This window comes from Rhipicephalus sanguineus, chromosome 9 (assembly GCF_013339695.2).
Source record: "Rhipicephalus sanguineus isolate Rsan-2018 chromosome 9, BIME_Rsan_1.4, whole genome shotgun sequence".
Taxonomy (NCBI): Eukaryota; Metazoa; Arthropoda; class Arachnida; order Ixodida; family Ixodidae; genus Rhipicephalus; species Rhipicephalus sanguineus.
Window position 1 is genome coordinate 146,015,833 of NC_051184.2, and position 25,868 is coordinate 146,041,700.

Below are 25,868 nucleotides of genomic sequence, written 5' to 3' on the forward strand. Positions count from 1 at the left end.
GATGTTGTTGTGGGTGGGCCATATTGCCAAAATATTTGTGATAGCCTACTATCATCTTCGCTTAATTTATGAGCAATTCTTGGCAAAAGCAATAAATAATTTCCGCAGTGAAAAGGGTGGAATATGCCCATCAATAAATCAATAAATTCACGTCCAAAAGCAACCAGTTACACCTTAACAATTAACAAACTTAGTTCATGATATTTTTTGTGTTTTGAAATCATAAAGTATAATATAAGTTTGAAGCTGTGCAGATCCACTACATGTAACGCCTTCCTTTGCGCTAGAACTGAACTGTTTGACTTCATCATCATGTGTCAGCAAAGCACTCATATGAAGAACACAAGTATGCCAACGTTCTTGCCCTTCAGCCTGCTCCTCTGGCTCCCCTATGTACCGCGCGCGCGGGGAACCAAGTTTATTCTGCAATGAGTTCGTGCGGTTGGTTTTATACTATCGATACATCGAATTTTTTTTACTATCGATAACGCTATCGATAGTATTTTTTACTATCGATAGTTCGACAGTGAGTCAGCTATCGATAGTATCGATAGTGTCATCGATAGTTCTGCATCACTAGTGGTTGCTCGTGCGCGCGCGCTTATCTCGCGATTGGGGGTGGTTTGTGCGTCTTGTGCTCTCACCGCCAGTTTGCGTTGAAGTTACAGAGAGCACGAAGATCGCTCCGCTCACCGCAGCGGGCGCTTTTGCGAAAGGAGCGCGCTGCTCACAAACAATTAAGTTACAAATGTGACAGCTGGTTCGAGCTCATCGTGTGTATGTTCTTTCCGTACATCCCTTCTGCTCGAGCAGCGCGTCGTGAGTTTCGATCTGCTTGCTGCTCTTCGACTGACAGTACAATTTGTTGCTGTAGCATTCATTGCTACAGCAATGAATGCTACATCAACATGTTGCGCAACATGTTACAGTCACAATGAATGTTACAGCAACATGTTGCGCATTCGTTCGCTGTGGGCGAACGAATGCGCAACAAACGCTCAACTACTTCTGTGACGACACGTTTCACTTTCGTGTTATACTGATTCCTATGACAGAGGGATCAGCTGTATTTTTCTTACACCTAAAAATTCTTTGTGCGGCAGAGGAAAGCAAGTGCATGAGATAGCTAGAATTCAAAGGCGAATGGTTCTGCTGACTGACAGTACAGCTTGAATTGCGTAACTACACGGTTTCGTGAGCGCATTCATGAAACATAGTCGCACAATGCCCCTTTTGGATAATTTCGAATGCGCTGAAGAAAGGGGAAATAGCGATTTTTGACTCCTTTGGCGTTTCTGAAGAAAATAAACTAGTTGTAAGTCAGCGCCTCGTTTGTCCTTCTTATCGTCCTCGCCTCGGTATCGTCCTCGCTGTGTTTCTCCTTTTCTTGTTTGCTGTACTCAAGTTCCGTAAGAAAAATATGTGCGCCGTCATAACACATGTGATTGAGTCAAGTACGGTGTGGCCACTTCGGGATCATTAATAATTTTCGCAATGGTTCGGATATTCTGAAATCAATTTCTGATTATTCCGTGGATATTTCAGCTGAGAAGTAAACTGCTTTTGCAGATTAACACTTTCAGGCTGCGCGTATGTTTGTGGTTTCAGGTCGAAACCTGTCAATAAAACAAGGACGTTCCAAAGTTACTTGTTTAATGAACTTCTGTATTGCTCACACTTAATCGGTCAGCTTTAGTGTGTACACTTTACACCACACGACCAAATTAAAGAATGGTTAACGAAATTTAACGAATGGCCCCGTCGCAGAAGCGGCCAGCGGACGTGCAAGAGAGCGCGCGCACATCCCGCTTGCATGCGAAGTGGGGAAGGAGGGCTTCCGCGGCTACCCTCCTCCTCTCCACTTCCCGTCCTTCACTCTATTTGTTGACCTCGCCAGTGACGTCATTAAAGTAACGTAGAGTGTACTAGAACAAGGGAGTGCTCGGAAGAGCTTCGAAATGTGAAGCCCAAACAGGGTCAATCCGATTGTGGCGCTGCGATCGGTAGTTTTCGTTTCGTCGTTTTAACGCGATAGCGTTAGAGAGCTCGTTTCGGAGAAATGCCGCCGTCGGTTGTCGGCGTCGCTACGTCGCTTGTGAGCGAAAAATCGTCCGTGACCGAAAAATTGAGAAAGATACAAATACAATAAACAATAAAAATCTTCGGTCCCATTGATAATCGAGCCCGGTCCGTTTGCGTTGGCAAGCAGGTGTCCTACCACAAGCCCACAATGTTACTTGCAACTGTTTCGGGAAAAAACAGTACATAAATGCTATGTAGTGAAGGAGTCTCAACGCATTTTGTTCGGCAGGTGTCACGACGAAATGAGCCCATTCGGCGATTGTAGGCGCATTGGCGAGGCCATCAAACTAGATTTTTTGCGCGACCGCTATGCTTCGAAAAAAGCCGGGATAGTGCAGCCATCGCCGCTAAAAACACACACGAACTTTCAAAGAGCTCCAAAAATGGGCAACTATGTCCATCTAGCGGAAAACATATCAAGCCAACGTCTCCTTTTAAGGCCTCCGAGATGGCGGGTGCGCGGCTGTCCCCGCCATCTCGGAGGCCATGCTCTTTTCTAGAGGAGGCGTTGATCAAGCAAACAGCAAAAATAGATAATGTGCTGCCATCTGTGAGGCATTGTGAGAAATATGTCTTGACTCTAGCACAGGGAAGTGCTTTAGATCGAAAACTGTACCAGTGTCTGTACCATTACTGTTCGCCGCGAGATCGGGCTATAGGTGGCAGCACCGCCGCCGCGTTTGTGTGGATAAGTGGTCGCCGGAATAATATGCAGCGGCGCTTCGTCGTAGGCGTTTTGAGTCGATTGTCGGCGAATAAGCGCGTTGACTGCAGCCTGAGGGTGATGTATGCCCGCCATTTCCACATTAATGCACGAAACCTGCCTAACGTTCTTATTAAGTGTGAGGGAAGCACAATCTGCCAATCAATGGGATACTGGCCTTCGGTCACATTCGTTTTGCACTGTGCTCTATGTTTTTTTCTTGCTTTATTTGCACTTGTTTAAATTATGTTTTGCCTATACCACAATATAAGTAGTGTTGCGTGACTGAGCCAATCAAGTATTTACTTCTTGCTCTACGGCTACAGAAAGAGAGAGCCTGTATTTCTGCTTAATTAGATGAAGTAGGACTTTGTGCACTCTGGTTTTCTTTTTACAGCGAAAGCTGTTATGAAATCATTTCACCGGCCGTTTTGGCGCCGTAGTTGTCCGCCGCCACCGCCGCTGGTGTCCGTAAATAGTATCGCTCGAAAATAAGAAAAGAACGAAATAAGAAAAAATCAGGATGGAACGACGTTCGGAACCTGGGCCCTCTGCGTGGGAGCCTAGTATTCAACCTCTGAGCATACCAGTGCTTGACACTGCTTTGCAAAAATGTCCTATACAGGCTTCATGTCGGGAAGGAACCACATTAGCATATGCAATATAGCGTGGTAGAAGAGTAAAATAAGCACCAAGCGTCGCATAACGCGAATTCTGTAACCAGGCGTCCACACATTGCGAATTGCGCAACGAGTAGGTTGTTGAATGCTTCCAAACCCATTACAAAGGACTCTGCCATAATTCTTCATCGTCATCAGGCGCAGCATCAACAAAGTGCGCACATGCCTGACATGGGTTTAGCAGGTACCAACGCTCTCCGTAGAATGATGAAAAATGGAACACTGCCGGCCTGCCCTACTTCTCAAAAATTACAATGATTTATAGCGTAGTGGGTTCCTCGCAAGTGCACTTGTATTGGTTGCCAAGGAAGCTGATAAGCGCATGATTAAATTCCTCGGGGTCTCAGTAAAGTTCTTCGCCCCCCCCCCCCCCCGTCTCTCTCCCACGTCAACGTAGTTATACAGCATGACGGGAGAGGGAAATAGCGACCGGGCGTCACCCAATGCAAATTACATAACTGGTGGGCCGTTTTAAAGATTCCAACCCATTACAAAGGGCTGAGCCATAATTCTTCATCGTCAGTCGTCGCGTCAACAAAGTGCACATAATGCCTTACAGACGTGTAGCTGGTGCCTCGCTTCTCCGCAGAATGACGAATAATGGCTTAGTAGGTGCTTCCCAACTTCACAAAAATTGTGATTTATGGCGTAGTGGGTACCTTCTCTAGTGTACTTGTATTGTAGCCCCAAGAGAGCTTAACGGGCTCTAGAAACGCCGCTCTTCCAGCTTTCGCTGTGACTGTGCAGCGGTTTCATCGCAGACCTGGCGTTTTTTGCATGAACGCGCGTACTGCTATAGAAATGCGTGGCTTCAGTTCTTTTTTACCGCTGACCGGCTTCTCCAGCCACTAGTTCATGATTTGCGGTATCACAAGCATTTCCATATTGCCAACACTTCACGAGATGGTGTCGCTAATATTCTGCATTCACACCAAGCTCGACATTTAGTACCTTTTCTTTCGTTTAGGACGACGCCAAATGCACTGTGTGATGAGCTTGAACGACAAAGTGGAAACCACATTGAAATGATTTTGGCGAATGGACGGTACGATGGTTAGACCAAGCGCAATACCGACACGTGCATGCACTCACTTATTAGAGTGCAGAAGTCTCGTAAGGCGAAATGCTATGTATATCGTGTAGGCATACGTACAAGCACTTGATACTGTGCTAGCACAACGGAAAAAGCTGTAATCTGAAGACGTGCATGGCGTACGCACACATGCGAACAGGGTGTCGCTAGCAGACGACGCAAGGAGCCATCCACACCACTGCGTTTTTTTCCGCTCGCCGCTTGGTGCCGACTCTGCTCGATCTCACGGCCAATAGATACATAGCGCGCGCACGTGTGTGTGTGCGTGTGTGTGTAACAGCACACATTAATAAGTATGCATTTCGTGGTTGAAGTGCGCACTGGGGGCGGGATTTCGCTATCGCGTTCAACTCATAAAAGCGAAGCTTAAGTGTCCACCCAATTTTAGAGTTGCCCGCGGCTCCGCCGAAGTGGTCCAGGAGTAGAATAGCCGCTTCCTACTCAAAAGGCCCGGGTTCGAATCGCAGATGTAGATGGTGGGTTTTTATTCTTAGTGTCACCTTTTATAGCTGTATTGTTTTTACTTTTTTTCTTGAGACTAGCTTGAGTTGCTACGTGTTGCTTCAAAAGTAACGCAAAATGTGAAGTAAAATAGAAGAAGTTTGACAGTGTGCATAGATATTTGCAGCGCCACCGCCCGGGATTCAACAAAAACGTAAAGTATGGCCTGCGCGATTTTTGCGAATGCGTGACTCGAAAGGAGATTTCACATTTTACGTTACTTTTTGTTGCCATACGTAGCAACAGAAGCTAGTGTTAAGAGACAAAGATAAGCCAGTACAGCTAAAAAGGTGACACTAAGAGTAAAATTTCACCATCTCCCACTACAGGGAACCATGTGGGGATGCGAAGGAGCGCATGGGTCGACTTAAAGTTCCGTTCATCATGGGCACTTTGGCCGATGTTAACGCTTCCTTGCATGTGGAGCACACCCTGAATCCACTGTAGTTGCTGCTACTGTTACTCGTCCCGAACTTTTGTTGGAGCACACCACGCGGGTTCATCGCTACGTCTGCAGAATCTCGTTTGCCGACCCCATCACGTGATTGCTGAGAGAGTGTAAGGGGGGAGAGGCCACAGCGTCTTACCCAGCCCCTTACACAGGCCCTAAACGCGCTAGCGCGTGCCAGCACCCGTGGTTTTGTCTGCGTTACGCCATGCTAGGACAGAATACGGCAGCTCGGGCCCCTAAAGTGTAAAGTCTCTGAAAAAAACTAAAGTAGCGCCATTCGTGTCAGTGTACAGGCACCTCCTCACTCGTTCGCTTTGTAGATTGCAGTTGAAGTTAGTTGAGCTGCGAAGCTCGCAAAGCATGACTCTTGGCCGGAAAGAAGAGGCTTGTGCAAGTTTTCCGCTAGAGCACCCGAGGCGCTGCAGTTCTAAGTGACGCAGTTGGAAGAGTCCGCGAAATAAGGGTATGAAAAAATTCACAACATATCCACGATTGAATGATGAAGAGCTCGAGCGGAGCTCCTGAAGCAATCATGGTTACACCATGAAATCTTCAGTGGTTTCGCCTAGCCGTAATCAAAGCGATAGCCCAGTGCATCATCAAAGACGTGACAAACACTGTATATATTTACACAAGAAATTTTATTAATCATAAGTGGTAGCTAGACGTGGCTTCCGTTCCCCCTTCATTATAACGGGTTTATGGTTGGTGAAGTAATGGATTGGCGATGGGTCGTAGTGGGATGTTTGCAAAGACGAAGTAGTGGGCAGTTGGCAAAGGTGGTTACACCGGACGACGCAGACGTGAAAAGGTTAGACTAAGAGGAGTTTCGCCCCTAAAGAAACACACCATATCCACGAAGTGAATGGTGATTGAGGAGCTGGTTCGGAGAAGGTCGGAAAAACCGTGAGTCTTCCGTACAAGTCCTCTAACATCATATGAAGACGTGACACTCGCATATACACAAGGTTTGATTAATTTACTATTTTGATGAAACTATATACACAATTTACGGTTATATAAATAGCGATGAAGTATATATACAAGAAATGTCTAAGAGCGTCTGATCTCAATTCTCGACACTTGCAGTTGCAACGCTCCTAATGTTCTTTGAAATTGAATTTGAATTTCAAAACTGTTCCCGAGACGCGCACGCCAAAGTGGCCCTAAAAATAGCTGTGCGACGCTCGCCTGGCTGTCGACCGCGTTCCCCGCTCGCCCTATGAGAATTAACGGCCAGGCTAGATGGAGACACGACGCGCGTAGCGTTCCTCTTCGCGTTCCACGACGCTTTGAATGGATGGATGCAGGTTACGGCGCGAAACTTCGCCCTAGCTTAGGAACCTGGCGAGCCAGCTCCTAATAGCGATAAATACGGCAATGTAATGTATACCGAAGCAAGTGGCATCTTTTCATGGTGTCCAACAGCATAAAATTGGACGGTGCATAATCTTTTAGTACGCAAAAGTGCTCGCTCCTGATGACAGTGCCATTGCAATTCGGCGGCGCTAAGAAGTCGCTTGAGTGGCGCACTAGCTTTTTAGAAGGTTGTCCGAGCGCCATCTTGTTCGTCCTCCTCTGGGCTGTTACTTGATTGGTGCACGGTGCTTGGTCGACCGCGCTTGAGTCCGTTCGTACGGTGGTTCTGGATACCTCAGAATACCGACCTGCTGTGCCAGTGGCACCAGCCACCGGTACAATAGTAAGAAGAAGTTTTCACTACAATGGGTAAAATCTGTAGCTTCCCGGGGGACACCCTAGAGGCGTTGCTGCCGCTGCTAGGAGAGGAGGCAGAGTTGAAGGGACGCAGTTGGCGCTACTTTATATTTTTCAGGGACCTTACTAAAGTGCTCTGCACGTATCATCATCAAGACGGTCGAAGAACAAGAAGGCTTCTCCTTGGCGCGAGCACGCGCTCTGCATGTATCATCATCACGGCGGTCGAACAAGAAGACAAAGAAGACATCTCCTTAGCGCGAGCGCGCGCTCAATATGTTACAGATGGCTATGGTAGGTTTTAGAGAGCGAACGGTCGCCAATGGAACATAGCCCAGCGCAAAAGCTGCTTCGCATCTAAAAATCCATCATCTACAGCTGCGATCCGAACCCGGGCCTTTTGACTGGGAAGCGGGCATCCTACCCCTGCACCACTTTGCGGAGCCGCGCGCAACTGTTAAAAGACGACGCATTGCAGATTACCGATCGCAGCGCCGCAAGCGGATTGAACCTATGTGGGCTTCACTTTCTGTACATTGCTGCTGCTGTCGTTCCGAGCACTCCCCTGGTCTAGTACACTCTAGTAACGTTTTGGTTGTGAATCATTTCTGTTGAATACCCGGCAGCCGCCAGTGGTGGAATCGGCACTGCGGCAGCGTATCAGCGTGCGACTGCACGTCTCGTGGAAGGTGTAGGAAGCTTTCGCCCCCTGTTTATATCTCACAACAGAACAGATCATCCGCAGGGTAGCGACAGCGAAACCTCACTGGCGTTTCAAAGCTCATAAAAACAGTGCTTTCCATGTTGGTGCAACATAGCTGTTCTCTTGTGGTTATCTTGAGTCGTTGTTTTTCTTTCTATTTTAGATGAAGACGGCAGACCAGTTCTGGGGACTGGAGCATCGTCTGTCTACATCAACGCCGTCTACACCAATGTAAGCAGAAGCTTCCGCCTCAAGATCCCGCGCAGCCTCAGCACAACGCATTCGCCGGCCTACCAGTTCAGCAGATGACCTTAGTACTATCTAAACAAAACGAAGCCTGCATGCAGCCCTTGTTAACTCGGCTAGCCTTCTTTTCATGTTTGCAGCAGTCGAAACCGGCCATACAAGGAAAGACCGATTAGACTGAAGTACGTAAATTGCCGCACATTTACTGCATTGTAAACCCAACGTTGAATTCTGATTTCCTTGTTGAGTTGGAATGCCAACACCTTCGTTGGATTTCCTCAAAAGTGGCTGCGCTATCAAAATTCATTATGCTTAAGCTAAGGCACCTGCATGACCGAAAATCACTCGAAGTAGCTGAAGGTTACCGAGCGCAAGCGCCGGATACTCCCCTCGTGGGGAAGATTCCTACACCGAAGGTCGTCGGCTCGCCCGACGGAGAGGCCTCCCTCTCGCGCCTCTCCGTCGCATACTGCAGGTAATGTGCTATGTCAAGCATAACAGTCATAGCATTTTCACGCACCATTTATATGTCGCGCAGTACAACGGCAGCCTTCAAAATGTGAATTGAGCCTGTGAAACAACATATTCAAGAAAAGTTTTGCAGATATGCACCGAGCCCTACGACGAGCGAAGTGGTTTAAATGCGAAGCATTCTTTAGCAAAACAAAAACACTTTGGCCGTTTCTATCTATCTATCTATCTATCTATCTATCTATCTATCTATCTATCTATCTATCTATCTATCTATCTATCTATCTATCTATCTATCTATCTATCTATCTATCTATCTATCTATCTATCTATCTATCTATCTATCTATCTATCTATCTATCTAACTAACCACCTGCGTCTGGGCACTCTTGTGATCGCCTCGTTAAATTCGTATTTACCAAAATCGGCATAAGAGGGTATGAGTGTAGGACGAGCACGATTCACAGGTCGCGACATGAATAATGTCATGTGTTTGCCATATACGTCATGAAACGCTTTCCATCAATCACGTACGGCACGTACATACATGCCTTCCACGGGCCGTCATAAGCGGGTAGGCGCCACAACTGGTTGACTCAGAGACTATTCAACCCAGAGCGGAATTCTTAACGCAATAGCTTGAAGAAGCGCCGTATCCGGCGCCTGCGTTGGGGGCATTGTCGCTGAGCGAAAGGATAAAAATCACTGCTTGTGCTGGAATCGAACCCTGGCATTTTGCACGGCAGTCAAGTATGTTACCAAATAGCCTTGCCAGTGCTGCAAGCTGCCTTAGAAAAAAATTCACAGCATATCACGGGTGAATGATGAAGAGCTTGGCGAAGCTCCTGAAGCAATCGTGGTTACACCGTGAAATCTTCAATGGTTTCGCCCAGCAGTAATCGAAGCGATAGCCCAGTACATCATCAAAGACGTGACAAACACTATGTATATAGTGTTTGTCACGTCGTTACACTATATACAAACACTATGTATATAGTGTTTGTATATAGTGTAAGTGGTAGCTAGACGTGGCTTCCGTTCCCCCTTCATTTATACGGCTTTATGGTCGGTGAGGTGAGGATCGTAGTGGGATGTTTGCAAAGACGTAGTGGTGGGCAGTTTGCAAGGATCGGTGATGGGTCGTAGTGGGATGTTTGCAAAGACGTAGTGGGCAGTTTGCAAAGGTGGCTTCCGTTCCCTCTTCATTATAACGGCTTTATGGTCGGTGAAGTAATGGATCGGTGATGGATCGTAGTGGGATGTTTGCAGAGACGTGTGGTTGGCAGTTTGCAAAGGATCGATGATGGGTCGTAGTGGGATGTTTGCAAAGACGAAGTAGTGGGCAGTTTGCAAAGGTGGTTACGCCGGACAACGGAGACGTGACAAGGTTAGACTAAGAGGAGCTTCGCCCCTAAAAAAAATATGGCTTGATCTATGTGTCATAGGAATTCGTATAACACGACAGTGAAACGTGTCGTCACAGAAGTAGTTGATTTTTTATAGTGCATTGGTATATGAGAGCTTGTACAGTGTCTACTGTCGTTTGACAGATATAGCACCGCTTGATGTAGACGCACTCACCTTGACGCCTAGTGGCGGATCTCCGTACCGACGACTCTCGCCCCTAATCGTGATTGAACCCTTGCGGTAGCTGAAGTTCTTAACATATTGGACATCGCATGGTGAATCCGCGCAATACAGCATCCAGAAGCACATAATAAACACTGATACTCGATGTGCTATCCCTCAAAGCGTCGTCAAAAGCGAAGAGAAAACTCTACGCGTATCCTGTCTCTCTCTAGTCCTGGCCGTTAATTTTCACAGGGCGGCGGGGAACGCGGGCGGACAGCCAGGCGAACGTCGGAGAGTTACGTTAAAACGACAGTGTTTTATACCGGAGTCTACCGAACCTTAGTGACGTATTGCCGACACGGTAGTGACGTCGAAAAAATGAACAGAATCAGATGGCAAAGAAAACGTTCCAGCAATGGGAGTCGAACCCATGACCTCTCGGTCCGCGAGAACAGATGCTGGGCACGCTATGCACTGGGCACGGTGATATACTTTGGAGGCTTTAAAAACGCGCATTTTATATCTCACACTTTCACCTCGCATCGCTCTTGGTCGGTGGGGCGGTGTCACTCTGGGAGCGGTAAGTGAAGTAATGCATCACGACCGTGGCCTCGGCGATTAGCTCTTGCCGCGCGTAGTTCTATGCGGCCGCCCCATTCGGCGTGTTTCCAATAGGGAAGTGTAATTTTGTCGACTCCTTAACGCACCGCGAGGTGGCAACCTTAGCCCAAGCGTCATAGGGAGACTATACGACCGGTCATTTAGGGTCCCTAAAGCGTCCGGCCTCGCTCGTAGCCCACATCAATACCAAAAATAGATCTGCGACGCACGCCTGCCTCGCCTGTCTGTAGCACCGTGTTCCCCACTTACGCTCGCGCCGAGAAAAATCCCGGCCGGCTACACGACGCGCGTTGCGTTTTCCTCTAGTCCAGCCGTGGCGTTCAATAGTTCTTTAACATGCCGCTGAATGGCGACCTTAGCTCAAGTTCTGCGTCCAATCAGCGACGCTCCTCTGGCTGTCCACCGCCTTCTTCTGATTACGCTCTCACCGTTTACTACTTCAGCTACCACAGGGGCTTGTTTAATCACTGATCGTGGACGTTAGTCATCGGCATGGAGATGAAGCACCAAGCGTCAACGTGGGTGCATCCCGTTAAACGGCGCTATAGCTGCCAAACACCAATATACATTGTGCAAGCTCTCTTATAGCAATGTGCAGTAAACATTCAAGTAATTCTGCTAGGACACGTTTTACTGTCGCGGTATACCGATTCCTATGACGAAGGGATCAACCACGTTTTTGTCGATATGCATGGATGCTATGAGCGAGGCTTAGGGTAAAGCCTCGCCCATGCAATCCATCCGGTTCATTTCTGAGGGATGGTCTCACAAGAAGCATCTCGCTTCTGTACTTTTTCCATATTTTTCAGGAAAGGACGAACTTTCTTAGGCCGATGGTCTACTTTTCCGACGCGAACCTATTGCTATTCCAGAGTCTCGTACCGGGCTCGGTTAATCTGCCTAGCGCATAAAAATCATCCCGGGATCATCCGTGCCAAGCAGCTGCGTAGATAAACATGTAGAGAGTGCTGTTCCAAACTGTTACATCTGCCAGGCCGCTGACAAATCAGGTAAATCTGTCTTTGCACCTCTGCACCCAGTTCCCCTTCCGGATAAACCGTGGGAGAAAGTAGGCATGGGCATATATTGGGCATTTTTCCAATGTTCCCTCAGACTGTCGCTTTGCAGTCACATTAGTCGATTATTCTCCAAATGCCCGGAAGTTTGTTTTGTTCGAGACGTTACGCCTGAGGCTGTCATGACTTTCTTAACTTCCATCTTCCTCCATGAAGGATTCCCTACCTTCTTAGTGACGGACCATGGTCCTCAATTGGAGTCGTACCAGTTCGAATTTTTTAGATGCGAAGTATCTTAAGGCGGAGCTCAATCCGGTGGGTCGGTTGGTGGTGGTGGTGTGCGGCATGACCACCCTACTGCGCATGCGCATACCCTCTCCACACACCTCCTCTCTACTCACCATCTCCCCTCCCCTCTCCACTTTACCTCTCCCCTTCCCCCTCACTTTCCATCTCCCCCTTCCCCTCTCCACTTTCCCTCTCCCCTCCCCCCTCTCCCCTCCCCCCTTCCCACTCTCCTCTGAAACGCGGGCTAGACATGCCGAAATTCTCTCCTGCGCAACGCCGCAATGAGCTCCAGCGCATGCGCGTCCCCTCCGCTTCTCTCTCCTCTACCACGCTGCCCCCCTCTCGCCCACCTGTCGACCGCGTTCCCCGCTCGCCCTGTGAGAATTAACGGCCCGGCTAGATGGAAGATACGACGCGCGTAGCGTTCCTCTTCGCGTTCCATGACGCGAGGTCGGTAGCAGCCAACGAACGCCAACGGAACGCGATCGTGCAAGTGCTCCGGCTTCGCATGGCTCATGGTCCCTTTAGCGGGAGATGCTGTAATTTTCTTTCCGAACCAGGTATCCAACACGTCTGTTTTTCTAATTACTATCCTCAAGCCAATGAGCAGGTTGAACGTTTCAACAGGGTACTGAAGGAGTATATTCAGCTACCTCAACTGGAGCAGCTTCCTCCTCAGAAAGCAATTCGCCGAGTGTTTGGGGACCTTGCCGGTTTTCTTCTCAAGCAACCACCGGGCGGTCTTGGGCAAGCTACTTCATCGGCGTCAACCCAGCACAGCGGTTGACATTCCTGGCATGCCTACATGAAGCATATGCCGATGAGAAACTGGGTGCCAAGCTCCTGTCATTCAGGTTGGCCACAGCTGCCATTCAGGTTGGCCCAAAGAGTAAAACTACGTGTTCCAGGAAAAAAAATCACAGCATATCCACGGAGTGAATGATGATGAGTGGGCGAAGCAGCGGAGGTTCATCGGTAAACCGTGAATGTTCCGTGAATTTCTGCCCAGTTACATCATCGCCGACGTGAGATCGGGCGCGTTTATACTAAAGGTTCGATGAGAGTTGTGGACGACTTGCAGCCTCACTTTAATTTTACATGTACGCTGTGAATTTTGCATTGCTTAATCACGCACAGGAGAAATCGCACACACACACTAACTTGGAGGTCAAAATCCAGTGCCTATATATACGGGTGGTCAGTGAACGGTTGTGCAGCGCGAGCGGTCGGTTTTTTTCAATCAAGACGCTGCCGCGACGCTGCCTGCGTCGGCGCCGCTGCGCCGCGAGGCACGATAGGGGGGGGGGGGGAGAGGAGAAACATCTGGCGTCTTTCGTTTAAGCAGCTGGCGTCTTTTCGTTTTGCTTTAGAAACGTCTGGCGTCTTTTCGTTTTGCTTTAGAAACATCTGGCGTCTTTTCGTTTTTGCTTTAGAAAACATTCTGGCCGTCTTTTCGTTTTGCTTTTAGAAAACATCTGGTGTCTTTCGTTGGTTTATTTCATCAATCAACGGCATTTTGAACAAAATTTTTTATGGTTTAATCACGCACAGGAGAAATCTCACAGGCACTACCTTGGAGGTAAAAAATGGCTGCTCTAAAGAACTTGTTGTTGGGCTAGTTGGTAGATCATTTCCAAAAACTTAATTAGAGCGCAACACACGACACGTGGTGGATGGTCTGGGTGTGGGGGTTGTGTTGTGTGAATGTGTCGTGTGGTGCGCTCTAATTAAGTTTTTGGAAATGGCTGCTAATGGGAATGAGAGACAGAAGAAGTCGGCTTTTAGCTAACACTTACACTTCTACTAACGTTTCCTACTGAAACATGCCAATGGCTGCTAATGGGGACTGAGAGACAGAAGAATTCGGCTTTTAGTTACCGCGCACGCTGCGAATATTTTTATTGTTCAACAACGCACAGTCTGAGAAATCTCCCACCGGCACCACCTTGGAGGTCAAGATTGGTACTAGCGTTAAGACTGGTTACGCACTACGACGGGGACGAACGGGTGCCGCTTTAAAGGGCCCCTCACCAGGTGACCTAACGAATTTTAGTTACACATTGCAAGTTGTTGCGAGCCCAATAAAGAGCAATATGCCACAAGAATTTTTCTAATCGGTCGGTTAGAAGCTGAGAAAAACAATAATTTGTAGCGGCGCGAAACCATGATGCGAGGAGGCGAGCTGCAAACCCTCGCCGCCGCCCCGCGTAGCCTTCGCAAAATCCCTTCCCTGCCCTCTTCGGCCACGCGAGCGGAAGGATCACATAACGCATACGCATGAACACGTCATGCGCACAAAATGTCACGAGCGCATGACGCGCCCGAACCAGCCCGAGCCCCCCGAGACGCGAGCGGTGTTTGTGGCGGCGTTCTTTGCGCTTCATCTCTGCAAGTTATGCCGAATGCGCCCTCGCCGATTCACTTGGCTTTCAACCTATTACTGAGCACGAAAGCTGCGACATTTGTACGGACGCGAGATAGCGGTGTGCCGCATGAACATCTAGTTAGACGCGGGAGTATAAATGAGCCTAATGAGCGCTGGAACGCGGTAGAAAATTAGTTTCGTTGTAAAGGGTGGCGTCTGCACGATGCGCAAGCGCGAGAACACGAACGCGTGCGAAACGGAGGTAGATTAGTCTCGAATCTCGCTGCGATTCGCAGTAAAAATTAAAAAAAGAAAACGCACACATTCCGTTTGTGTGTTTTATTATTGCTCTCAAGTTTTATTCATCCATTCAAGCAACAAATTGCAAAAACTACGCGTCGTGTCAAATAATTATCGCAGTGTCACGTGCTACTGTTGGCGACGTCAGAGCACACTCGTCTACGTAGAGGAGCGACGTCACAGCACTACTATCTACGCGGGGCCATTCTCTCATGTACGTCATCCCCTTCATTCTCTGGGCGCGTGGACGCGAGAAGAAGGGCAAGCAGCGTTCAGCTTGAAATTTGACCCATTTGCGCGGCGCGTAGCGTTGCAAATTTTGGCAGACGTAATCGTGAACGCCTAGTGCATGGATTGCGCCCATCAGCTCAAAATGTCAAACCTGGTGAGGGGCCCTTTAAGGAGCTTCGCCCCTAAAAGAAACATAAGTATAGGGGTGCGTTTACAGTTCTGTCTTCGGTGGGTTCCCACGCGTTCAGCTCAGTAATCGGTCTGTTTGGGATGCTTCTAAATTTTTCATTGTCCATTCAGGACAGGAACCACCCTTCACACTTATCCTCTCCAGTACCTTGCAACATCAGCCGCAACATTTTCTCCGGCTCCTCGAATGGTCGCTATTCCGATTCCTGCAGCATCACCATCTTTCCCTAGTGAAGATAATTTTCAGCACCTGTTAAACGCCCCGGCTGTGCTGCGCAGCCCCAATGATTCTCTTTCTTCTAATATTTAATATGCCTCCACTTGAGCCACAGGGCTCCCTAGCTGCACTTCTTTCGACGTTCAGCTGCGGTGGTCCAGCTCCCATAATGTTCCTCCGTGCCCCGAGCGCTTTTTTACATCACCGTACTATCTACAGGCACCTTAAGAATACTCGAATGCCGTGCCCATTCCCCATGCGTCGCGTTGTTATGCCCCGTCCCAAGCCAAACGCTGAGGTGCGTTTTAGCGGGTCTTCGGACTCCCATTATTTCTTCCCGCTCTCGGATGTTCCTGAGCAGCGCTTCAGCGAGCCGGAAGGCTCAAGTCTATTACATGCACCACCTTCTGCTCACAAGAGAGTACTTCGGCACAGCCTGTGCTCGTCGGTCGAAAAGGTCGCGTTGAAGACTTCTATTTTACGGACATTTTGTCGGGATTTTTTCTTCTTCATTATTCCGAATGTCCTGTATACAGTGTAAAGAGGCATTGTATTGTGTGCATTTTAAAAATTTTTCTTAAGGGTCATATTGGGTGACCAATGCAGCCATGCGCCCTGTGTTTGTGTATACACTTTCTTTACGTTTCATGGCTGTCGTCATAAGCCTCTTCCAGATTTTTTTTCTCTCCCCTCCAATGCTAAGGTTACCGACATATCTTTTTCTTGTGACGTCAGTGCACATCATGGTTAGCAATGTGTAAGATTCTATATAAGTGTTCTCGGCAGGCATTCCTGTAGCCTGAAACTGCAATTGTATCATTTGCACATGTCTTCTGCCGAGTCACGCAGGCAAGCAAATGACTTTATTCTGTATGCCGTCGGGGCCCCGGCGAGTCGGCAGTGAGTTCGGCGAGGACCACCTTAACCCTCGCGGCGCAAGCGAAGGGGGGGGGGAGGTCTCCTCCGTAGCGTCAGGGGACGGCGGGTAATCGGATGGGTAGCTAGGTTCGCTACATAGGTAACGCGCAACTAGCTCGTCGGTGATTGGAGTGTCGGTCTTACCCCAGATTTTTGAGTTTTGTGAATTAGTCTGTCTATCGTGAGTTGCTGGGATTGCTTTCGACGGTATGTCGGCCTAGTAAGTGTTCAACAGGTTCCATTTGGCCCCGTTTTTCATTTGGACCATCAACGAGTTACACACTTCGTCCCAGTGCTGACTCTCTAGGTTACGGCAATGTTCCTCGATTTTGGCGATTTGAGTTTAGCTTCTTTTACAAAGGTTACAATTGAGCTTCTGCGTGAGCCATTTCGCGTGCAGTGACTTCTTAGCTTCGAGTAGGTGAGCTAGCCGGCTATCCATGCGCTCGACCTCCATTCAGTTTCAACGTCCTTAGTCATATTTGCAACGTACTCTTTGAGTCACGCGAGGAGTGCTGTCAGGGTTTCGTAGTGAGTGTCGTCGCGTTTCATGAGCTCTCGGAACAATCCCAGTCCGTCATGAGAAACTGTCTGATTTTGTTTGTAGAGACGTTTACGATCGTCTGTAGAATGTAATGATCACTGCCCAAGATTCTCACCTATAATCGGGGACCAACTTTCTGTGGCAATACAGTCAAGGCTACAGAGCCGAACCACGCCGTTTCGTCAGTGTCGCGGCGCTGCTGGAAGTAGTTCCACAAAAAAGTGTCGTTGTGCCGTAACCTAATTATTTAAAAATGTGGAGTTATAATGTTAGCTGCGAATTATTACTGCCAGACATATTAGTAATATTATGTGAAATAGCGTTCTATTTTAGATTTTTCGGGATTTTTTTTGTTGTTGTTGCCGCGTTTGCCACTCGCGGCGCATTGGCTTTCTGCCTTCACCCACCTGCCTTCAGAACAAAAAAAATGGCCTCCGCGTCGCCAGTGCCTTCTTCCTCCGGTTGCTCACCAATTTGCTCGCCGCACAGGATATTCAAGAAGCTTGAGTACCAAAAGCTGTCGAAACAAATTAAGCAATTGGTTGGCAACGTGTACGCCCAAGTGGGATGGACGCAACCGGGACTCTCTGTCGCACCCGTGTTTCGTTCGGGTTAGCCAGCTTACCGGCGTGAGCGAGCGTACTGTCGGGCGGCTCAAGGCGGATGCTTTAAAGGGTACCCTGAAGTCCCCGAAGTGTAAAATGCTTCGTTTCGAGGCTGAATCACAACCAAAAGTTACTACAAAGACAAGAGTGCAGCGGTACGATAGTTTTAACCTGTTGGCTCTTCGCCGCAAGTACATCAGTACCTCATTTGCAACGAGGCGCCAACGGCAGAAAGATCCTCAGCGAGGTAATCGGCGACACCACCGACATAGGGCTACTGAAGCAGCTAAGTGTCGGAACGATGCGCAGGCTTCGGAATGACATTGGATTTGCATTTCGGAAGCGAAAACGTAACTGTGCACTGCTGGAAAGGGACGACATCATCGCGTGCGGCGGAAATACCTGCGGACCATTCGAGAAATGCGAAAGGAGAAACGGTACGTACAGTTACTCCTTCGATTTGTTGCTTAGGACTGACAATTGGGCAGGTTGGTAAGGATTCACAGGGAAGACGAATGCACACGAGAGTTTCGTGTAATCTTTCTCGTGTGCATTCGTCTTCCCCTGTGAAGCCGTTTTCAGCAGTATGAATCGATTGTTGGAGAGAGATATGACACAGAGATATGACAACAGTAAAAGGTTAACAAAGAAAAGGAGCAAACGGCGCGGCAAGACGAGGCGCGTTCTTACCGAAACTTGCACGGGTATGCGTTCTGCATTTTTCTTATTGTTCTGAGGAGCATACAGCTTTTTTTTCTTGCTAATAAACCGACAATGAGCCAGTAAAAGTTCATAGCCTCGCTCCCATGCTCGTTCCTTATGACGACATGGCCGCCTTCCGTAGGCCACCTTAAGACCGAATAAGGCGAGTTACGAAACGAGTGAGACCTTTTCTTATCCTTACACTTTCCCTTCCTTACGAAAGGCCGCCTTATAGCGTTACGATAAGGTCGGTTTGGGAATACGGGCCTCAGTCTTGGTAGGACTCAAAAAAACATCCCGTGGTCTAATGACCAGTTGAAGCCGAGCTGATTCAGCTGGTTAACCAAAACAAGCACCGTTTCTCTGGATACCGGATTGATGCCTGGCCAAGGTTGCTGGTTATGACATTGTTCGGCTTCCTCCTTACCACTGTGAATTCAGCCCTATTGAAATGATATGGAGCAAGGTCAAGGGGTATAGCCAACAACAGGTCGTTTACTCTTGCTGGAGTCGAAGAACTTCTGGACGAAGCCATTGCCCTTGTGACTCCAGAAAACTGGGCGCGCGACTGCGCTCATGTGGTGCGTCTTGAAGAGGAGGCCTGGGAGCAGGATGGTGCAATCGAAAGCACGCTCGACAACATCCTAATTACTCTGGGATCCGACTCCAGCGGCTGCAGTGACAGTAGTATCAGTGAATTGAGTGGTATAGAGGAACTCTGATGAACCCGGTGTGCGCTGGCTCATGTGATGCTGATTGTTTGTGAGATGCTATGTATTCCTTTTTGATGCCCAACTGCTTGGAAGTATGCTCTGTCATTTGAAAAAATTGGCCGCGTATCTGCGTGCTTCGCTGCAAATGTCGTCTAAAGACGATAGAAGAGGTGCTGCGTGAGATATGGACGCCATCCGGCAATACTTCGGGAACATGAGTGCTGTGTTGCGGGCTAGTAGTCCCGGCGCAGCGGCAGGCGAAGACCGGCGGTGACCCAACGCGACCGGTGGGGACGCCGGCCAGCCCGAACACGCTGTTTGGCGCGATGCGCCGAAGGAGAAGAAAACGTCCGCACTCAACGGTACTCTCCACAAACTCTCTTACTACACGTTGCCTGGGTAAAACAGGAATGCCAGAGCGGCGCCCCCTGTCATTCGTACCAATGCAATACTGAACCGAACCGAAACACAACATGAGCTTGTGCAGAGGGCACGGAGGAAGGCAAGTTTCAGCGCAGTCGCATTTTCAGCGCAACCTTAAGAAACTAGTGGTTGTAACATTGTAGGGCGAGTAGGGCCAGAAGGACCGTCACGACGAAAAACCTGCCTCCTCAGTCGTATTCGCCTGGAACGTTCGTGTGGCTTCGCGTTCCCTGCTCCGCTCCTGGCCTTTCCACAAAACTACTGCCTAAGTACGAAGGCCCCTACTGCGTCCTACATCAAGCATCCCCAGGTTAACTATATGATTGAGCCTGTTCAATCATCTACGGACCGCCGTCGGTCGCGGCCGCGATACTGTTCACGTCGATCGACTGAAGCCGCATTATGACCCACCAGTTGTACCTGTTCCTTACGTCACCAGGATGGCTCCTTTTCCGCGGGGGAGTGATTTGTAACATGGTAGGGCGCAGACAAGAACGCCTGCGAAAGAAGAAGAAGAAGACGGTTTTTGTTGGAGCTCGCGCTTGCTCGGCTTGGACCGTTGATCGCTTCAGCTGTGGCAATCTTTTAATAAACGCGTTACTGTCTCAACGTTAAACGCATAACATCAAGGTCTTTAAAATTGCGTATCTATGTATTTTCTATTAAAGGAACACACCACCTAATACTTACCTAATGATTTTACGCCTCAGATATGAGTAATATTTACTTTTGATCGACAACGTTCACAAGTATGAGCAGCCGTACCAGTTCAAGATGGGTGGGCGGTAAGCAAGTGGTTCAACTGTGGCCGGTTGGCTGAATCGGGTGACGTGCCGACAAACAGAAAGACAGAAAGACAGACCAAAATTTCTGCGTTTAAGTTCCCCAAGAAAGACTATCGTCTTTAATAACAGGGCGTGCAAACAAGGAGACAGCAAGAAATTCAAGGCACCACAAACGAAAACTAACAAGTGATGATGTGCACTATTCGCTTACGTGATTCTCGTTGCATGCAGCATCAAGCAATCATTTAGTATGTTTGTTGTCAGCCTGTGAATTAGTCGTTTGATTGTCAGTTGTGGATGGCACTTGTACACTTGCATAAAACGGCAGCTGAGGAGAGCAAGCAGTGCTGAGTGGTGCATCACATATCCTGTTTCACCCGAAAGAAATGATAGCAAAATTTTGATTACAACCCAAGAGCCTGTAAACAGCCTTTCCAAATAGCTGTTACCGGTGGATGAACTGCCAAGACTGGATGAATTATAGCTCAAGAGCTGCGAGATGGAAGTGACTTCCAGAAATGCATTGTCTCATCATTTGTAACTGTTTCACTCATCTGGCACAAAATACCACCATCAGTTCCACTACGTACGTGGATAATAATTAGTACCCACTTGCTGATGTTTTGTTTTGTCTCTTCGATTGCACATGTTAATTGCTTAAGTAAATGGGCACCTTGAGCACAAATACTTTTTCAAGTGCGTTTTTACAGGGCATATGACGAGGTCCTAAGGGAATACGCGCAGTAATGCGCGCGTCTTCACGAAGTTTTTGCATTGTAGTAAGGTACTTCATATAAGTGCTCCCGTAGTCATAAATGTTTCGTTGAAAATACACGGCTGTCGGGCTTTGATAGAATAAGTTGGCTGAAAGACGGGTACACAGTATTAAAGGTTTATTCCTGTGACTGGTGTGCGTGTGTGTGCATTACTACTTGAGCGACTTTCAGATTTTAGCCAGCTGATTATGCAGGAAATATATAATAAATACCTTGTTTTAGCTGCTGTAATTTTTCACGTAACACAATTTATTCCTCGCGACAAATACTCGCAGTGTCCAGATTTAAAACCGTCTGCAACAGGCCGTGGTAGCCCTGTATGTTCAAGGGGTTTCCTTGTTGGTTCAGGAATAGTATGTGTGAATATCGGCCACAGCCACGACAATCCAAATTGTAATGTGGAGGGAAGAGGGATGGTGTAATCATCAGGCTCAGTATGGCCCAGAATGTGGCGTTGGACAAAGTTAGCTAATGAAGTGTGCTTTACGATGTCAGGAACCAATTATTGCTGTCGAAATGGTAGGTGACCATTGATTTTTGAACTTTAGGACCAGCGCTAATTGTGTAGATGTTCAGAAAGCATGACATTTTACAGACGTGCAGGGGATTACACGCCTTCCTGTTCTAAGTAAGTAACCTAACAAGTGCAGCATACGATTGCTATCCTGAGGTGTACATAACCGGCGCCATGCAATATCGTGAGAAATGACCGCATGCCCGTACGGTTTTACTGAAGGAGACGGAAACGGGTAGCGGTTGGGATTGAGCACAGGATTCGTGGTTCTGTAGCGGCGCGAGGTCGCCGCTATACGTTTTCTGAGCTGCGGAGCGTGTGGGCAGTGGGCCACCGATGCCTTTTGATGCCGGTATAACTCAACGCGATCCAAACTGAATTTCACTTCGCGCCGCAGGATGTGCGAGCTGCTCTTCGGTATACGGCGCCCGCGCTATGTAAACACGCTACACGCGTCAGTTTTGAGCTCGATATGAGTTTACATATCCGTGCATGCCCTAAAAGCTGCAGCGCTGAAAATATTTACGTCATTTCTGGACGACACAAAATGACACAGACAAATTAAGCGTAGAGAACGAGACACCGATATGCCTGCACGCTCGGTAATCGTGGTTCAAAGCAATCAACCAAGGAGCACATGCGAAGAAATGAAGTGAAGGAAGTACGCATCTGTCACGCCGAAACTGAAACCGAAACAAGTTCATCGGGGACTACTTTGGCGCAGTAACACAGAGCAGTTAGCTCCGCCCCCGTAGCTTTCCCTTCATTGCCACAGAAAGTTGTCCCCGAGTATAGGTTAGTCCACGTGGGTTGTCCCGCGTGCCTAACCATCGCGAGGTCCGGGGGATCTGGCTGAAGTGGGATCTGTTAGGAGCGTGAGTCTATGTGTGTACATTTGTGATACCAGGGCAGTGCCGTTACGGAAGAGCCGCGGTACCCAAAGTCTGGATGCGTGGCATGATCATGTGGTTCCCTGCAATTTTGCTCGCTCGCTGAAAGGGGTCCTGAAATGTAGTTTGCGTGTTTTTGGGTGTACTATTTACGTTGAGAATAAAGACTGACTGTTGAAGTTTTGAGTTTGGGATTAACTCTATCATAATTGTTCGCCTTCGAGATGGCGGCAGACCTTGTGGCGAACATATGCGTAGTTCTTGGAGATGAGCGTCGCTATCCCTCGCGTTCCCGCTCGATGGTCCGCTTCGGTACGTGGCAGCTTGCGGTTTTTCTGTACCTGCCGCCATATATTCTCTCGATGTGGTGTCCTCACCAGTGCTCTCTAATTTATAAGGATGGTCCCACACTCTCGTTTGCAAACAAGGGGAGGGGGGTGATTGGTGCGTGTTTTGTTTTCGCATTCACAATTGTATCAGGATGTGCCAAGTGTAGGATGTGATGAGCGATTCAATTCGCCTATATGACAGTTCTAGTGAGGTCTTCTAATTATACGTATAACCCCCACATACCCTCTCTAGAAACAAGGGGGAATGGTGGTGTGGTGTCGTGGTCTTTCGGTTTCTTACACAGTAATTCCGCCCTCAGACGGCGCTGCACCAAAGTATATAATCAGACGCCATGTTATACAGAGAGCTGCTTGAGTCACGGCTGCTGCTGCTTCCCTGCAGCCGGCGCTCTCGGCCCCAGGCCCTTTGTTCTTCGTCGGCGTTGGCGTCCTGTACGGCTGCGTCGACACAACGGTATCATATTATTGAAATATATTTTCTATAAGTATTTTCCCAAGTGCAGTGTCACACGCGCGTTAATGGGAGGCAGATAGCAAGGGCTGACCTATCGGCTCCCAGAATCGCGCTCGCGAAGACCGGTTGTAATCCAAATACCGCATCATAAGAAATCATTGATAACACATACAAAGGTATATTAAAGCAGAAGCTTTATATGCCTCACTAAACACGAAATCTGACCATCGGTGTCCCACGTCGTCGGCGGCGTCTCGCGTCCTGCGGAGTGGGGGACGAGTGTTACAAAATATCATCACGTCATGACGTCACCATGTGTCGTCATCATGACGTCACAGATCGCACATCATGACTCTGGCGTGACAACATGTGACGTAACGCCACATAATGCCGTTGTAGCGCCCTTCTTTGGGCGGCGTGCAAAAGCGGAGAGAGAGAAAGAAGACGGCGCTTTGCAGTGGCCCGTGATAGGGTGCCTTGATGCGTGTTTTTTCCGCTTTAGGGTGAGGACATCTGCGGCGTCTCCTGCGGCGCGGCTGCCATATTTGAGCCCACGGCGTCTTACCGGTGTCTCACCGCTCTACAGCGGCTGCGCTGAGAGGCGCGAGACGCAGGGCAAAAGATGTCTTCGCGGCGGCAGTGAATGGCAACATCCTACGGGGGGCGCACACATCGTGCACACTAGCCCGTGAAGCCACGGCTCGTGTTCCCTGCTGGCGTCAATTCTGGTTCAGCCGTCTCCTTCCTTCGCTCCTGTGGCATAAACCTGAACCGCGTCATCACACAACATCGTAGCTTGGTCAAAGGTGGGCTAGTCACGGAGGCAGGGTAAAACCAGGCGAGGTGCCTCAGATCCCGGAGGTAGTGCGAAACCACGGTAGGTGAACAAAGCTTTCGGAGGTTGGCGGGGCAGGATAAACACATCTCGGGAGCCTGCATGACCAACCGTTCGTGTATAGGCTCCCTAATACATCGACCTAGAAGAAAATAAAGATGACGACTTTCGCCTCCGAGTCGTGTTAGGTGAATGCACTAGAGACCCCGTGATTTTTTCTCAATCAAGGCAGTATAAATATCTCTCATACATGCACACTTGGCTCGTCGCAACAGAATACAAATCAGTTGGGTTTAACGACAAAGGGGAAACAATCAATTTCGTTCGAATAGAAGCACTCATCAATACTCGAGAACACTTCAAGTCATTTCGAGTTCACCGGCTTCCACGTAGCCCCTCCACGTGGACATGGTGGTGACATCCAAACACTTCGCTGGCCTTCCGGCGGCCTTCCAAACACTTCGTTACTCGCACGGCATCATCTATCCGAGTGACTGACGGTACTCCATGATCACACAACACGTCTGCTCTGGGCGACCGAACCACGCTCTTCTACATCATAATTTCTTCACTTGCTAACTGAACCACGCTTATATTGAGTCGCCCCCGGGTTCTAGATGTTTCGACATGACTCATCCGTGCGTAGCACGGCGAACATTTTGGAGGAAGCGAGTTCTTATTCGCACATTTTGTCTAGCCGCGGCGGATGCGCCCGTTATAGCCGCGTTGATTTCTAGGTCTTTCCAGATCTTGTTCGGCAGATGACTGTCTCGGCGGGCGTCTTTTGCCGAGAGGGTGAGGGGACGAGTTTCAGCGCCCTTGAAAAGTTGTTTTTTCGATGCGCGCGCTCTGTCGAGGCTAGCTTCTGTCGTTTTAAGGTGTAAGCGCTCCCTTGTGACATGCAGCATTGCGCAATTCTACTGTGGTTTTTTGATTAAATCATTGGGTGGATGTGCTATTGGACAGGTTCGATACCCCTATCGAACACGGCATTCAGCTTATCTAAGAGTGGGCTCTTTGGGAAGACAGCAGCATAGAAGCCGAAGTGTGCACAAAGATGGAGGCATCCGTTTTTAGTATCACTTCTGTGTGCGTACGTGCGGAGCTACTGCCGCCGCGCAAACGTGACGTGCGGCTCAGGTGTTTTTCCGTGTGCTGGAAACTGAATTTGAACAGCAGTGTGTGTCTATAGCAATGCTATTTCCCGATACGATCATGTGCGAAACTGGTACCGCAGGTTTCACGCTCTTCTTGCAGGGCTACGCGAGCCGTAGAACATACATCGTGACTCAGTACCCGTTGATCATCACAGTGGAGGATTTCTGGCAGCTGGTCTACGACTCCGGCTCGCAGACAATCGTGCTTCTCAACGATGTTGACGCCAAGGATGAGGTGAGCCTGGTTCACTATGTGCAAGAAATAGACTTATTTGGTAGATAGCCTACCAAAGTGCGCTTTATTTAGGTCCTTCACCTATGGCTACAAGAGCCATATCGCGTCTTACGGAAACGGCTATTGTTAATGCCAAAAACAAATTTTTCAACTGTACCCTACCGAATATGCTGAAAAATTATCCGAAAAAGTTTTGGCAAGTGGTAAACCCAAAATATAATCATACAGCTCCATTACTTTCTCAAAATGGCACGACTTTGAGCGCTATGGATAGCGCTAACAAATTTAGCAAATATTTCTCCGATGTTTTTACTGAGGAACAAGCGCTTCATGATGCTCACATAATTCATCAACCACTCATCCAGTACCCTTTCTCAGTCATCGTAATATCAGAAAATGGCATATGTCGTGCCGTTGACAGGCTCCCTCAAAAAAACCAGCCCCGGTCCGGACGGTATAAGTGCCAAACTTCTAAAATTGACGTCTCGTTACTCGTCATTTTTGCTATCCTTAATATTTCAA

General features: G+C 48.5%; 1 protein-coding gene across 2 annotated transcripts in view; it reads left to right on the forward strand.

Moving 5' to 3' along the window:
- LOC119403989 (receptor-type tyrosine-protein phosphatase mu) overlaps positions 1-25,868 on the forward strand; it is a 963,694-nt gene that overhangs the window by 810,635 nt on the left and 127,191 nt on the right. For both annotated transcript variants that reach the window (XM_049419317.1, XM_049419318.1), the window contains 2 exons: positions 8,093-8,160; positions 25,212-25,346. In XM_049419317.1, coding sequence (XP_049275274.1) covers positions 8,093-8,160; positions 25,212-25,346 — 203 coding nt within the window. The remainder of the gene's footprint in view (positions 1-8,092; positions 8,161-25,211; positions 25,347-25,868) is intronic.